The following is a 16,528-nucleotide window of genomic DNA, read 5'->3' on the forward strand; positions in this document are numbered from 1 at the left end:
TTCTCCTTTTGCACACTTTTCCAAATTTAGTTGTCAACTTCTGTAGTTTCTCACTCGAATCAGCCACTAGTGCTGTTGTATTATCGGTGAACAAAAACTGACTCAATTCCCAGGCCTTCTCATCCCCAACAGACTACATACTTGCCCTTCTCTCCAAAACTCTTTCAAGTACCTCCCTAATCACCACATCCATAAGCAAAGTAAACAACCATGGGGACATTACACACCCCTGCTGCCAACTGACCTTCACTGAGAACCAGTCGCTTTCCTCTCTTTCTACACATGCCTTACACACTTGATGAAAACTTTTCACTGCTTCTAGCAGCTTACCTCCCACGCCATATACTCTTAAGACCTTCCACAAAGCATCTCTGTCAACCCTATCGTATGCCTTATCTTTTTTTTTTTCTTTTTTTTGCTTTGTCGCTGTCTCCCGCGTTTGCGAGGTACCGCAAGGAAACAGATGAAAGAAATGGCCCAACCCACCCCCATACACATGTATATTCACACGTCCACACACGCAAATATACATACCTACACAGCTTTCCATGGTTTACCCCAGACGCTTCACATGCCCTGATTCAATCCACTGACAGCACGTCAACCCCGGTATACCACATTGATCCAATTCACTCTATTCCTTGCCCTCCTTTCACCCTCCTGCATGTTCAGGCCCCGATCACACAAAATCTTTTTCACTCCATCTTTCCACCTCCAATTTGGTCTCCCACTTCTCCTCGTTCCCTCCACCTCCGACACGTATATCCTCTTGGTCAATCTTTCCTCACTCATTCTCTCCATGTGCCCAAACCATTTCAAAGCACCCTCTTCTGCTCTCTCAACCATGCTCTTTTTATTTCCACACATCTCTCTTACCCTTATGTTACTTACTCGATCAAACCACCTCACACCACACATTGTCCTCAAACATCTCATTTCCAGCACATCCATCCTCCTGCGCACAACTCTATCCATAGCCCACGCCTCGCAACCATACAACATTGTTGGAACCACTATTCCTTCAAGCATACCCATTTTTGCTTTCCGAGATAATGTTCTCGACTTCCAAACATTCTTCAAGGCTCCCCAGGATTTTCGCCCCCTTTCCCACCCTATGATCCACTTCCGCTTCCATGGTTCCATCCGCTGCCAGATCCACTCCCAGATATCTAAAACACTTTACTTCCTCCAGTTTTTCTATATTCAAACTCACCTCCCAATTGACTTGACCCTCAACCCTACTGTACCTAATAACCTTGCTCTTATTCACATTTACTCTTAACTTTCTTCTTTCACACACTTTACCAAACTCAGTCACCAGCTTCTGCAGTTTCTCACATGAATCAGCCACCAGCGCTGTATCATCAGCGAACAACAACTGACTCACTTCCCAAGCTCTCTCATCCACGACAGACTTCATACTTGCCCCTCTTTCCAAAACTCTTGCATTCACCTCCCTAACAACCCCATCCATAAACAAATTAAACATCCATGGAGACATCACACACCCCTGCCGCAAACCTACATTCACTGAGAACCAATCACTTTCCTCTCTTCCTACACATACACATGCCTTACATCATCGATAAAAACTTTTCACTGCTTCTAACAACTTGCCTCCCACACCATATATTCTTAATACCTTCCACAGAGCATCTCTATCAACTCTATCATATGCCTTCTCCAGATCCATAAATGCTACATACAAATCCCTTTGCTTTTCTAAGTATTTCTCACATACATTCTTCAAAGCAAACACCTGATCCACACATCCTCTACCACTTCTGAAACCACACTGCTCTTCCCCAATCTGATGCTCTGTACATGCCTTCACCCTCTCAATCAATACCCTCCCATATAATTTACCAGGAATACTCAACAAACTTATACGTCTGTAATTTGAGCACTCACTCTTATCCCCTTTGCCTTTGTACAATGGCACTATGCATGCATTCCACCAATCCTCAGGCACCTCACCATGAGTCATACATACATTAAATAACCTTACCAACCAGTCAATAATACAGTCACCCCCTTTTTTAATAAATTCCACTGCAATACCATCCAAACCTGCTGCCTTGCCAGCTTTCATCTTCCGCAAAGCTTTTACTACCTCTTCTCTGTTTACCAAATCATGTTCCCTAACCCTCTCACTTTGCACACCACCTCGACCAAAACACCCTATGTCTGCCACTCTATCATCAAATACATTCAACAAACCTTCAAAATACTCACTCCATCTCCTTCTCACATCACCACTACTTGTTATCACCTCCCCATTTGCGCCCTTCACTGAAGTTCCCATTTGCTCCCTTGTCTTACGCACTTTATTTACCTCCTTCCAGAACATCTTTTTATTCTCCCTAAAATTTAATGATACTCTCTCACCCCAACTCTCATTTGCCCTCTTTTTCACCTCTTGCACCTTTCTCTTGACCTCCTGTCTCTTTCTTTTATACATCTCCCACTCAATTGCATTTTTTCCCTGCAAAAATCGTCCAAATTCCTCTCTCTTCTCTTTCACTAATAATCTTACTTCTTCATCCCACCACTCACTACCCTTTCTAATCAACCCACCTCCCACTCTTCTCATACCACAAGCATCTTTTGCGCAATCCATCACTGATTCCCTAAATACATCCCATTCCTCCCCCACTCCCCTTACTTCCATTGTTCTCCCCTTTTTCCATTCTGTACTCAGTCTCTCCTGGTACTTCCTCACACAAGTCTCCTTCCCAAGCTCACTTACTCTCACCACCCTCTCCACCCCAACATTCACTCTTCTTTTCTGGAAACCCATACATATCTTCACCTTAGCCTCCACAAGATAATGATCAGACATCCCTCCAGTTGCACCTCTCAGCACATTAACATCCAAAAGTCTCTCTTTCGCGCACCTGTCAATTATCACGTAATCCAATAACGCTCTCTGGCCATCTCTCCTACTTACATACGTATACTTATGTATATCCCGCTTTTTAAACCAGGTATTCCCAATCACCAGTCCTTTTTCAGCACATAAATCTACAAGCTCTTCACCATTTCCATTTACAACACTGAACACCCCATGTATACCAATTATTCCCTCAACTGCCACATTACTCACCTTTGCATTCAAATCACCCATCACTATAACCCAGTCTCGTGCATCAAAACCACTAACACACTCATTCAGCTGCTCCCAAAACACTTGCCTCTCATGATCTGTCTTCTCATGCCCAGGTGCATATGCACCAATAATCACCCATCTCTCTCCATCAACTTTCAGTTTTACCCATATTAATCGAGAATTTACTTTCTTACATTCTATCACATACTCCCACAACTCCTGTTTCAGTACTGCTACTCCTTCCCTTGCTCTTGTCCTCTCACTAACCCCTGACTTTACTCCCAAGACATTCCCAAACCACTCTTCCCCTTTACCCTTGAGCTTTGTTTCACTCAGAGCCAAAACATCCAGGTTCCTTTCCTCAAACATACTACCTATCTCTCCTTTTTTCACATCTTGGTTACATCCACACACATTTAGACACCCCAGTCTGAGCCTTCGAGGAGGATGAGCACTCCCTGCTTGACTCCTTCTTCTGTTTCCCATTTTAGAAAGTTAAAAAATACAAGGAGGGGAGGATTTCTGGCCCCCCCGCTCCTAGATCCATATCTAGATCCATAAATTTTACATACAAATCCTTTGTTTTTCTAAGTATTTCTCTCACACATTCTTCAGAACAAATACCTGATCCACACATCCTCTACTACTTCTGAAACCACACTGCTCCTCCCCAATCTGATGCTCTGTACATGCTTTCACCCTCTCAATCAGTATCCTCCCGTACAATTTTCCAGGAATACTCAGCAAACTTATCCCTCTGTAGTTTGAATGCTCACCTTTATCCCCATTGCTTTTATACATTGTCACTATACATGCATTCTGGCTATCCTCAGGCACTTCACCATGATCCATACATATATTGAATATCCTTACCAACCAGTCGACAACACAGTCACCCCCTATCATAATAAATTCATTTGCAGTACCATCCAAACCTTCCGCCTTGCTGGATTTCATCTTCTGCAAGGCTTTCACCATCTCTTTTCTCTCTAACCAGAGCCACATTGACATGACATAGCACTGCCTCACACCCGCATGTACACTGTAGCTGTCACTCTACTCTTAGGCTTTCACACCATCCATCACATCCCAAAAAGCATTCCACTTGGCTCTGTCATATGCTTTCTCCATATCCATCAAAGCTGCATGCAACTTCTTGCCTTTTGCTAAGTACGTTTCCATAGTCATATTTACCAAAAAATCTGATCCACATATCCCCTACCGTTCCTATAACCCCCTTACTCTTCATTTATTGTGCATTCAGTCACTTCCATCATTCTATCAGTCAGCATTCTTGCATACTTCTTTCCTGTATATGCAACAGACTCATTGCCCTATGATTGGTACATACATCCTTAGCACCTTTTCCTTTGAATAAAAGAACAACAGTAGCTTTCAGGCACACCCTTCTGTTTCCATGCTAAATTCCACATCAGATGCATCCACTCTATCACACTTTCTCCTCCATACTTCAGTATTTCAGCTATAAATCCATCCACTCCAGGTGCCTTTCCTGATTTCCCAATGTTTTCCAAAAAGATTTCTTCATTTTCTTCTTTCCACTACTTCTTTAACAATTCTAAACCTGTCTGTCACACCCTATGCTGGTGCATTCTCAGTTCTTCCACATTACCTCATGCCCTTTTTTTTTCATAGTATAATTGATATCTGTTTTATGTTACTTTATTAGGACTTAAGTTTCATATTTTGATTTCTTCACTTCTTGTCTTTCATTCTTCTTGATTTTATCTTCACTTTTCTAAACACAATTATAGAAATGAATTTACTCATCAGTATATGATTAAATAATTCCCCATCTTGCCTTGATAGACTTATTATCACGCAGTCATATTTTTTGTAATCTACCCTTTTCTAGTATGGAAAACATAAACATGTAAGTCATAACTGTGGGTGCAGGTAGTCCATGTACCCTTTCATCATTATCATCTGGGACATCATACTTTACATATAAATCATTTGTACTCACATCTGTCACTAATCCATTCTTGTTACCCATCACTGAGAGCTTCTTCCCTGGATCCACTTCCTTTGCTGCTCTTACTGTTTCTCACCCAAAGATATCTTTCATTTCCCCTTTTCTCCCATCGCATGGCATATTCAGTGAAGTGGTTAGGGGAAGTTGTGAGCTCAGATTGGCTGGCTGTGAGACAGTTGATGACATCAACCTCTTGGAGGTCACTAATTGGCAGAGGGCTGGCCCAGAAAGAGTGAGTGGTTCATGAAGGGTAATAGTAAGGGCCTCCCCACTGGAGATCGTGAAGGTTGGAAGGACCTAACCCATATATTCCCATGGAATACATCTTATGTTCACAGTACTCTGCCTCATAGAGAAATTTTGTTCTGTTTTCAAAACTTATATTTCCACTGTCATGTTTAGAAAAAATTGTAATTAGGGGACACACTGGGTATCATTTGTTGCTTTGCAGTAAGCAAGTGTTGATATATAACTGTTTTGGAAGAATTTTTGCCACATGTAATGGAAAGTTCTGTTTCTGTTTACAGATATGCCCTTTTAAATGAATGCAACAACTTGTTGCAAAGTGGCATTCTGAGTGCTGAAGGTATAGATACCTTAATCAAGGATGGTTTCGGGTATCGTTGTGCTTTTATGGGTCCCTTTGAAATTTCTGCTCTGAACGCCCATGGTATGTTGAAATGTTGGTGTTTAGTTTTGATACATCAGAAATCTTGCGTGAGGAGGAAGTGCTAACTGATCCTGCCTGCTGTGTAACAGCATATATATCATCATGGTATGATTATAAAATTTTAGAAGTGTAGCAGATTAATCACTCAAATTTAGGTGTGAATAAAAGAGAAAATGAACCATTCCAGAAAGCTAGGAAGCCATAAGGGCAAACATCTTACTTTTTTCAGCAATTCCTTTTTTGTTGAACATGAAAAACTACCTACGAGAAAAACTGTCCTCTGCTTGCTTGTTGGATATACATTCTGCTTAATGTTGTTTTCTGATAACACGGTCATTGGATCTGTGTTGTCTGGCAAGTTGGTTGTGTTTATCAACATTTGCACTTAAGCTGTATTAGTAGATGCTGGATTGTGCTAGTAGATTTATTTTTATAATCATCAAAAAACCTGGTTTTAAAATTTGGGTACTTTGAAACACCACTCACACAAACTGACACCCTTGCATAGGTAGGTTGAGCAATTTTTTAGTGGGAAGTTGCAAAATTTTGTTGTTCAGTTTTGGGAAGAAAACTGTTGCAAGTATAGCTCCTGCATGCGCAATGCTTACCTTTCCTTGGATTATTGCTGTCTGTCTTTGCTTTAGTTTTGTTTGCAATCATGTTATGGTATGTGAAGTTCAAAGTCATCTGTTATGTGTAAAAAGTTAGTTTTCATGCTCTTCCTTTAGTTTTCATGTGTCACTTGTTTTGAAAGTTTTTCATGTTGATATTCCCACCAACTTTGCTCCATCACCACTCTTACCTTAGCACCTTCCTCACTTTTCACCTTATTTGCTACTGCATGGAGCACAGCCTTGATGCTTTAGTAACCCAATAAGATAGGTCTTTGGGTTATGTAATAACGATAATGATAGTAATAATAATAGTTATGATGCTGTGTCAAAACTGAATGATAGTAATGATGCTATGTCAGAACTGAAGGGAACAAGGAGAATGGGGAGACTAAGTTGGAGGTGGAAGTAAGTAGCAAAATAGATTTTAAGCGATCAAGGCCTGAGCATGCAGGAGGGTGAAAGGCATGCATGGGATAGAGTGCATTGAAATGGTGTGGTATACTGGGGTCAGTGTGCTTTTAACTGACTGAGCCAGTGCATATGAAGCATCTGGGGTAAATCATGGAAGGTCTGTGAGGCTTGGTTGTGCATAGAGGGCTGTTACAGCCAGAGAATGTATGTGAGCAAATGTGGCCTTTCTTCTCTTGTTCTTGGCACTAGCTTATTGATGTGGGGAAACTGTGATTAAGTATGGAAAAAAGTAATGATGCTACAACTGCTGCTGCTTCTAGTACTACTATTACCACCAATATTGATGTTCATACAAGTTGCAAGGTTGAGTGGTGTTTGACATTCTTAGATTTTTGTATTTGCCAATAAACAGGCATGCATAGTAGAGGATGATGGATGTGAATGTGTTAAGAGAGGCGGCAGGAGGGATGTTTGATTACTTCTTGTGAAAGTATGTATAGATATGAAAGGATTTGAATTTAGTATGCTGTGAGGATTTGAATTTAGTGTGCTGTAGGGATTTGAATTTAGCACACTGGCTGGAGGCTCAGTGGCTAGCCACAGGGGCACCAGTCGATGCCTTGGGAAGGATGGAATGGTCATTTTGACACGGGTTGTGAGAGATGATACTCTCCGCTGTGTGGTTGCGAGGACGGGACTCTGCTGGGTTTACAGCAGGTATGTCAGTGCTCTCAGTAATAATGAGGTGATGCAGGAAAGGATATAAGTTGTGCTGTTAGTTATGGAAATTGGATTTGCAGAAGTTTCTAAGAGGAGCCACATGGGGAGGAGACTGTGGACGACTCCATACAGAAAGGTGGTAGCATTCCTTGTGCATGAGAGTGGACTACGTGACGAGACTCAGGTAGTTTCATATGGTAACCAGATTGTGGGTGGTGTGAGCTGAGCGAGGAGAGGCCTTAGAGGTGCTTTAGTAAGTGCATGTTGGTAGTACTAACCCATGTACTGTGTGTAAATGTCTTATGTGAGCATTTAGGGTAAAGTGTTTCTGTTTGGAGTTATTTTTCTTACTGTATGTAAATGTCTTATGTGAGCAGTTAGGTTAAAGTGTTTCTGGTTAGTCATTTTTCTTACTGTATGTAAATGTCATATGTCAGTGATTAGGGTAAAGTATTTTTGTTGTTTGGAGTTAATTTATTACTATAGTGTTGGCAATGGTGGTAAATGAAAGTTTTTTAACCGTACCCATTGTTTGTACACCCCAGCAGGAGATTCATGCAGCAGTAAGAGGACCATAGTGGTTTCTCTGTATTGAGTGCTAAAGGTGAGTTCTAAGAAAGAGGTCAGCATGGTTGATCTTATGTTCCCACCAGAGTGGGATGATCAAGGGGAAAGTGAAGACAAAGTAAAGAGAGAGGAGAATCAGGGGGTATCTGTAACAAGGGAGACTGTGGTACAACTTGCAACTAATAGGGAGTTAGCACAGGCTGTAGTTAACTTGTGTCAGGGAGGGGATAGCAAGCAGCCTAGGAGCATAGTGTGGTCTCGGTCAGTCCCTACGCTTGCAAAATTTTCTGGCAGGCTGAGGAGGGCCAGTGAGTTTGATGAGTGGATGAGAGATGCTGAGGAAAACATAAGACAAGTGGGGTTGCATGGATGGGAGGCTGTGACATATTTGAGGGATTTTTTTTGAAGGGCCCACACTTACTAGAGTACAGAACAGCCACATGGACTCAGTAGCTGCACTATTTGAGTGTTTGGAGGTTGCCTTTAGTATGAACTTAAGTTATGTAGACTTGGAGAGACAGTTACTTGACTGTGTTTGACAGCCACAGGAAGGTGTGCTGGAGTTTGCTGATTCATTGTTGGAGATTGAGAAGAAAATGCAGAAAGTGAGGTGCAAAAGGGAGGAGAACAGGAGTTGGTTGCTGAACATATGGTTCTGTAGGAATCTGAGGGACTGCTGGATTGGGATTATATTACAGAAGTGGTGTAATGATCATCCAAAGGTGCAGTGGTAAGAATTGGTTAATCGGGCAGCAGAAAAAGTGGATGAGGTAGATTCGCAAAGAGGAAGCTGAACTGAGAGGGTGGAAGTGGCCAGAACAGATTGTGAGCAGTCCTCCTGTTTGGCCTCATGTTGTGTGGTCAGCAAAGTCATTTAAGGTTTCAGTGTCCCAGGTTTAAGGAGTGGATGCAGAAGTCAGGAAATGGACTGCCTTGAGGAAGAAGGGTTGGTCCTCAAGGTCTACACCAGGCCCAGTGGCAGTTCGGAATGTGAGGATGAGTGCTGAGGAAGTAGACGATGAGAGAAAAAATAAGGTTAAGTTGTTTGGAGAAAGACCCAAGATTGTGTAAATGGGGTTCATTTGGAAGCAAAGGCTGATTCAGGAACAGAGGTTAGCTTGGTGATGGAGGATCTTTTACCCAAGCAAATGGTAGCGTGGGGGCTGAATCTTTATATTGCAGATGCAAACAGAATGGGAATTCCTTGTTTTGGATATGTGCAGATGGACTTGGAAGTGGAGGGGAAGGTGATTAGAGTTTGTGGATTGTTTGTGAAGTGGGCAGCCAGTACCAGGGGTGTTGTTCAAGAAACTTGATTGTCAGTACTGTTGGGTATGAATGTGCTGGCAGAGTTGGTGCAGGGTTGGCGAAGCTCTGTGGGCACCTGGCAGTCAGAGTTGTGTGAGAAGTGGGGTAGATGTGTTCATGCAGTGTAAGCCAGGTTGAACGCCATACAGCAATCATTTGGGTGGGCTACTATGCACCAGAGGGCAAGATTTGGTGATTCCAGCAGGCACGAGGAGGGTGTTGCAAGTGTTTGTGCAGAGTTTACAAGAGGCAGAGAGTGAAAATGCCTTGTTGGAACCATTACAAGAGACAGATGGCTGTTGGATGCCAGAGGGCATTTGTGTCTTTCCTAGTTATACCAGGGTAGTGAGAGGTGAAGGCTGGGTGGCTGTGGCCAATGTGTGCAAGACAGATGTACAACTTAGGTCCCAGTGGCAGGTAGCCAAGGTGTCATATGACCAAGTCACTAGGAGGATAATGGGTAGTCACACTGCAATACATACAGTGTTGGCCGGGGAGGCTTGGTGGTACTGGCAACAGTTGGGTGTCCACATGGCCAAAGACTAACCGGATTCAGGGAAGAAGGAACTAGATAAACTGTTGTACTGGTATAAGAGTGTGTTTACAGAGGATGAACAGGAGTTGAGATGTGCTGCTTGGGTGGAGCACTAGATACACTTAAGTGATATGCCCATTCAGCTGCCTTACTGACATATTCCCTCCAAATGTATAATGGAGATGAAGGCTCATATCAAAGGGCTGCTGGAACAGGGAGTGATTGAGGAGAGTGCAAGTCCATATGCAGCTCTAATTGTGCAGGTGAAGAAAAAGGATGGCTCCCTAAGGCTGTGTGTAGATTACAGGAAGTTAAATGAGATTACTGAGAAGGATGCCTTTCCATTACCCCGGATCAAGACATGTTGGATGCCTTGGCTGGGGCACAGTACTGTTCCTCCTTGATTTGGCTGCTAGGTATCACCAAATTAAGGTTCAGGCTAAAGATCGTGCTAAGACTGCTTTTGTGACACCCTTTGGGCACCACCAGTATGTGCACTGTCCCATGGAACTGGCCAGTAGCCCAGCCACCTTTCAATGGTTCATGGTGAATCACATTTTTGTCACCCTGTTAGTATACCTTGATGTTTTGTTAGTGTTCTCAAAGAGTGTGGGAGAGCACTTGGATAGACTGTAGATGGGGTTTGAGCTCTTGAGGAAGCATGGGGTAAAGCTTAACCTCTAGGTGTCATATTTTGATGCCATAACTTAAATATCTGGGTTTTTTTATATCACAGAAAGGAATCAGAATGGACCCAGTAAAAATTCAGGCAGTCCAGGAATGGCCCACTTCATGCACAGTGATGGAAGTTAAGGCATTTTTAGCATTTTGCTCCTTCTACAGGAGATTTAATGAGGGTTTTGCTAAGGTGGCTGCACCATTGCATGCTCTAAAGAGTGGAGATTACCAAGTATTGTGGTGGGACAGAGGCCAGAGCTTTTGCACATTTAAAGGAAAAGTTGAATTGTGCACCAGTGTTGAAGAATGCCGATTGTGCTTAACAGTTTGTGGTGGAGACATATGCTAGTTTCAAAGGATTAGGGGCAGTTCCTTCACAGGAACATGATGGGAAGTTGCATCCAGTAGCTTTTGCAAGCAGGGGGTTAAGGAGGTCAGGACAGAATATGAGCAACTACTGCTCCAGGAAGTTGGAATTGTCGGCCTTGAAGTGGGCAGTGACAGAGCAGTTCAAAAATTATTTGGCAGGACAGTTTGTAGTGCTGATGGATAACAATCCATTGGCACATTTGTACATGACCAAGCTGGGGGCTGTGGAGAACAGGTGGCTGGGAGATGTGAACTGGTTCACCTTTGAAGTTAAGTATTGGCCAGGCAAGGAAAATACCAACACTGATGGGTTGTCCCAGAGGACACACAACCTAGAAATAAGAGAGGGAGAGGAGTTGGGAGGAATATGGTAGAACATCCTGTAGGTGGTAAGCAAAAAATGGGTAGTGCGGACAAAGGTATGGGGCAGAATGGGCTTGGATGAGGTGAGGGATACACAGAAGTCATGTCCAGTACTGGGTAAGCTTTGGATGCAAATGACTAGGAAGCTACATTGTCAGGAAATAAAAGGGCAGCTGCAGACAGATGAATTTAGACAGTTGTGTAGGGTGAGATGGCAGTTGATCATAAGGGACAGGGGTTCATATACTGGAGAGGAGAGCATAATGGAGGACGTGGAGAGTGGTGTTGCCACTGGATCAGAGGAAGAAGGTGATGCAAGGGGCCCTCAGTGAATGGGGCAATCAGGGGTTTGCTAGGACCACAGCATTGGTGACGAAGTTTGCATGGCTGGGATTGCATGAGGACATCAAAAAGTGTGTGGTTAGATGTAACATGTGTGCAATGGCAAAAGAGGAGAGTCCCATTGCAAAGACTAGGCTGGGGATGATGGAAGGTGGGAAGTGTTGGCTGTAGATTTCAGAGTGCTAGAACCAGCTAGAGATAGGAAGGAGAATGTGTTAGTGGTGACAGATGTGTTTTGCAAATTTGCCTTAGCTTTCCCTACCAAGAAAAGAATCAGAAGGCATATACAGCGGCAAGGATAATTGTGGAAGAGATATTTACCTGGTTCATTTGCCCAGGGAGGATCCATAGAAATCAGGGTTGGAATTTTGAGGAGTAGCTGATGGAACAGCTCTGCAAGTGCTATCAGGTTAAGAAATCTCGAATGACTCCATACTGCAAGGGAAAGGTGTTTGTGAATGCTTCAACTGTACTTTGCATGGGATTTTGGCTACCTTGGGCAGGGAACAGCAGGAGCAGTGGCCAAGGTACTTTTCCAGTTTGATGGCTATTTACAACAGTACTTTACATGTTGTGACTGGGTTTTCACCCCACTATCTGATGTTTGGAGTGGAGCCTCATTTGCCCATAGATAGGTTCACATTGGATACAGATGAAGTTACTGTCACACACCACCAGTGGGTGAGGGAGCTCCAGAAGAAACAGCAGGGTGCTTGGAAAGGTGCTGCAGGGACCATGCAGCAATGTAATGAGATTAATCAGAGAAAAAGGCAGGAACGGGGTAAAGCAGAGTCTTTGCAAGTGGAGCTACAGGTATTGCTTTGGGACCACTCAGCATCATGGAGGTGTTAGATGAGATCAGCCAGGTGTATAAGGTGAGACTGGAAGGGGAAGAGGGCCATGGGAAGGTACTAGCATCTATGGTGGCAGGGTGACAGCACTGGCCTACAAGATCAATGTGAACAATAAGGGTCAGCCATGAAGGGAAAGGAAAAGGGGAGGAAGAGTAGAAATGCTGGATATGGCTGAAGTGTTGAGGAGGAACCGGAAGGGGGACTGTCAGAGGGCGTGAGGAGTCACGACAGGGAACACTGGAGGAAGGGGAAGAGCAACTATCAACCACTGTGGATGCCTGATGGTATGGAAGGGCTGGAGTTTGGTGTATGGTGAAGGTCCACAGTGCCAGGTGGTTGCAAAAAAACAGTTCCCATCCTTAGCGGGACAGCAAGACTATCACTGCTGGTGCAGCTAGGTGCATGGTGTTACAGTACGGATGGAAAGATGGTAGAGGAACCGGAAGGAGAACTGTCAGAGGGCGTGAGGAGTCACGACAGGGAACACTGGAGGAAGGGGAAGAGCTGAGTGAAAAAGACACGAGGGGAGCAGATGAGAGGGAAACAAAGGAGACTACTTGACTTGAGCATTCTCAGGACTGCCAAGCAGGTGGGCAAGGAGGGCTCTAGGTGTGAGGTCTGTGAGGGATGTGCTCGAGGGGGCACACGCAAAATTTGAGGGGGGGTGAGTGTGAGGATTTGAATTTAGCGCGCTGGCTGAAGCCTCAGTGGCTAGCCACATGGGCACAAGTCGGTGCCTTGAGAAGGATGGAATGGTCATTTTGATGCAGGCAGCTGTAAGGAATGATACTCCTCATCGTATGGTCACGAGGACGGGGACTCTTCCGGGTTTGCAGGAAATTCTGAGAGGAGCCACATGGGGAGGAGACTTTGGACATCTGTGTTGGCATGGCAAGGTGTTTGGTGAGCTGACCGCATCATCCTGCCAGTTTGACTGGCCTGTGCTCTATTCCATAGCAACTATCAACCACTGTGGATGCCCGAGGGTATGGCAGGGCTGGAGTTTGGTGTATGGTGAAGGTCCACAGTGCCAGGTGGTTGCAGAAAAACAGTTGCGGGACAGCAAGACTACCACTGCTGGTGCAGCTAGGTGCATGGTGTTACAGTACGGATGGGAAGATGGTAGCATGCCTTGTGCATGAGAGGTGCCTTGAGCGGACCAAGTAACGAGACTCAAGTAGTCTTGTTTGATGCCTGAGAGGTGCTGTGTTGGGAGAACATCCTGGTGGTTCTTTGATAAGTACATGTTGGTAGTACTGAAATGTGCACTATATGTAAATGTCTTATGTGAGCAGTTTGGGTTAAGTGTTTCTGTTTGGAGTTATTTTTCTTACTGTATGTAAATGTCTTATGAGCAGTTAGGGTAAAGTGTTTTTGTTGTTTGGAGTTAATTTTCTTACTATAGTATTGACAATGATTATGAATTAAAGTTTGTAAGCCCTACCCAGTGTTTGTACTCCCTAGCAGGAGATTCATGCTGTAATAAGAGAACCTTAGTGGTTTTGCTGTATTGAGTGCTAAGGGTGAGCCCTTAGAAAGAGGAGGGCAGCTTAAGCCCAGCTCATTACAGTCAGATGATAAGTTGGCAGGTGTGTTTTGTTTGGTAAGAGATGGTTTATTGAAGTGAAGAGTCCTGGTAAATGGTTTGGTGAGAAAAAAAGGTGGTAGTTAATGTCGTGTATATAGTGAAATGTGGTAATGCAGCTGTGGATGTGTCTGCAGTCAAGTTGCTCAAGAAATGGGTAATAGACAGTTCTGTTTTTTAGTTATTCAGGACTTTAGATATTAATATTGCCTAATGTGAGGTGCTTAAGGCTGGCAGAATGCATATTAAGGCAAGGGGCATAATCATGAATGCTGAAATTACAGAGGGTTAAGTGTGTCGAGTACACCTGGAAAGATGTAAGGAGAGTGGCGATTGAGAGGGTGTTGGTATACACATAGCATCTGGTTAAGGAAGAGTGTCTCTTCATGAGTGATTGAGGAAGTGTGGACCAGGTGTTTGTTGTGAAGAATTTGTGTGAGAAATACTTGGAGAAAAAGAGGGATTTGTTTTGGCATTACTGGACCTAGAGATCCTTTTGGTTGAGTTGATGTAGTTGCCTTGTAGGTGTTGTGAATATATGGTGTGGAAGAAAAGTTTTTAAATGTTGTGAGGAATTTATACAAGAAGAGTATGCAAATAAAGGGTGGATTGAAAGTGGTTCTAGGTGGTGGAAGTGGGTTCACATCAAAGGTGTGTAATGTTACCTTGGCTGTATAATCAAGTGCGGGCAGGAAAATTAAGATTGCAGACATTTTTGGAAGAGTTTGAAATGAGCACCTGACCTTTGTGTAGGAATAGTATTGAAAGTGGTATTCAGGAATAGTATCAAAAGGGTGGAGTTTATGATGGTGTAGATGATCATGCACCAGTTGTATAAATGGTAGAAAAGATTACTTAGGGCAATTAGACTTGATTTGAAGAGATAGAAAAGAGGGTCATGTGGCATCATATGACCAATCTTGAAGAAACAGATAAGAGGATTATGTAACATCAATGTTTTTTCTGCAGGCTGGAGAACTATCTATATAATTTGATCTTTTGAACTAATCATTCTGAAGTTCTTTTACTCATGAAAACTTTGTTTCTCATAGGTATAGAGGACTTTATTAAACGGTACGGGCCAACAGTGGCGTCAGTTACGAAAACCTTTGCTAAACCTCCCTCTTGGATTCCAGAAGAATCTGGTACTCTTATTGAGCAAGTGAATGAATTGATACCAAAGGAAAAACTTATGGTAAGGAATTTATTTCAAAATTATATATTATGTTTACTACAGTAATTTGTAATGAAGCTTATATACCAAAGGTAAAACTATAATAGATTTAAGATATATATATATATATATATATATATATATATATATATATATATATATATATATATATATATTGTATATAATGTATCTCATATTGACGGAAAATTTTCCCAATTCTCCAAACTCTTTTAGTGGTTGACTGAAAAGGTAATGCCTTTAGATTAGAGTGAACAGTCATGGGACTATCGTAACCATAATTATGCAGTATGTGGCCGAGTTATAATTTCATAGTGTTTAGTAAAACTTGATTGGCTCACCACCAGAAAACTTAAGACAGAGAAATAAAGAAATTTGTCACCCTGATCTGTTGATATTTTGTCTTAGAATGGTGCAGTCCAGTGATGGTGAGCATATAGATTTCTGCCCAAATTTCTAACCAGTTTGGCAGCTGATGACGCATATTGTCATCCAGAATATGACTATACCAGCAATGAAGATTGCTGTATGCTCACTCAAACCCCTACACAGCTTAAGTAAGCAAAGAGTTACCTTCCAAAACTGTTTGTATCCTCAAGTAGAGTGAGCTATATTCTACTCACAAAACCCCCTGGGGTGAGACTTGAACCATCCAATATCGGCAGAAAGGTTAATGTAATTGATGTTAATAATTGTTGAATTTAGCACGATTACTTCAAGACTTGATATGAATTGATAGGACATGATTGTTTTGTATTTTGACTTGCAGAATTTGTTTTCATTCACTCAGTAAATTCTGTACATAGTTGGTAGAGTCTGGTACGGTACTAACTTTTACCAACTGGTGTGTTGTAAAGGTCGTATTGATATTCAATTAGTCGTTTCTTGGCTTAGTGCTCCTGCTTACTGTCTTCATATATGTAGTGCAGTTTTCATTCCTGAATGTATTCTCATAATGATATTATGGTAATAGTAGAACATGTTACAGTAGCTTGCATCTATTGTACTACGATGTAGTAGGACTGCTAGATATTGTAGGCTTCTTGTGTCGATCAACATCTCTGATGCCCATTCTCTCCAAGAACTCCCTCTAGGGGGATGCCATTTAGCTTTTTGCTCCTCATTTCTAAAAGGCCACTGGCAGAGGGCAACTCTTGCTCAGTGTTCTGTCTCTTGTGCATTAACAAATGTGAACGGAGGGACAAGGGTTTCCCT

At 42.8% G+C, this 16,528-nt stretch overlaps 1 protein-coding gene across 1 annotated transcript in view; it reads left to right on the top strand.

Moving 5' to 3' along the window:
• Nucleotides 1-16,528, top strand: part of LOC139754733 (lambda-crystallin-like) — a 46,165-nt gene that overhangs the window by 19,373 nt on the left and 10,264 nt on the right. Inside the window, exons 7-8 of the mRNA XM_071672440.1 lie at nucleotides 5,633-5,775; nucleotides 15,174-15,316. Of these exons, the coding sequence (XP_071528541.1) occupies nucleotides 5,633-5,775; nucleotides 15,174-15,316 (286 nt within the window). The remainder of the gene's footprint in view (nucleotides 1-5,632; nucleotides 5,776-15,173; nucleotides 15,317-16,528) is intronic.

This window comes from Panulirus ornatus, chromosome 17, assembly GCF_036320965.1.
Source record: "Panulirus ornatus isolate Po-2019 chromosome 17, ASM3632096v1, whole genome shotgun sequence".
Taxonomy (NCBI): domain Eukaryota; kingdom Metazoa; phylum Arthropoda; class Malacostraca; order Decapoda; family Palinuridae; genus Panulirus; species Panulirus ornatus.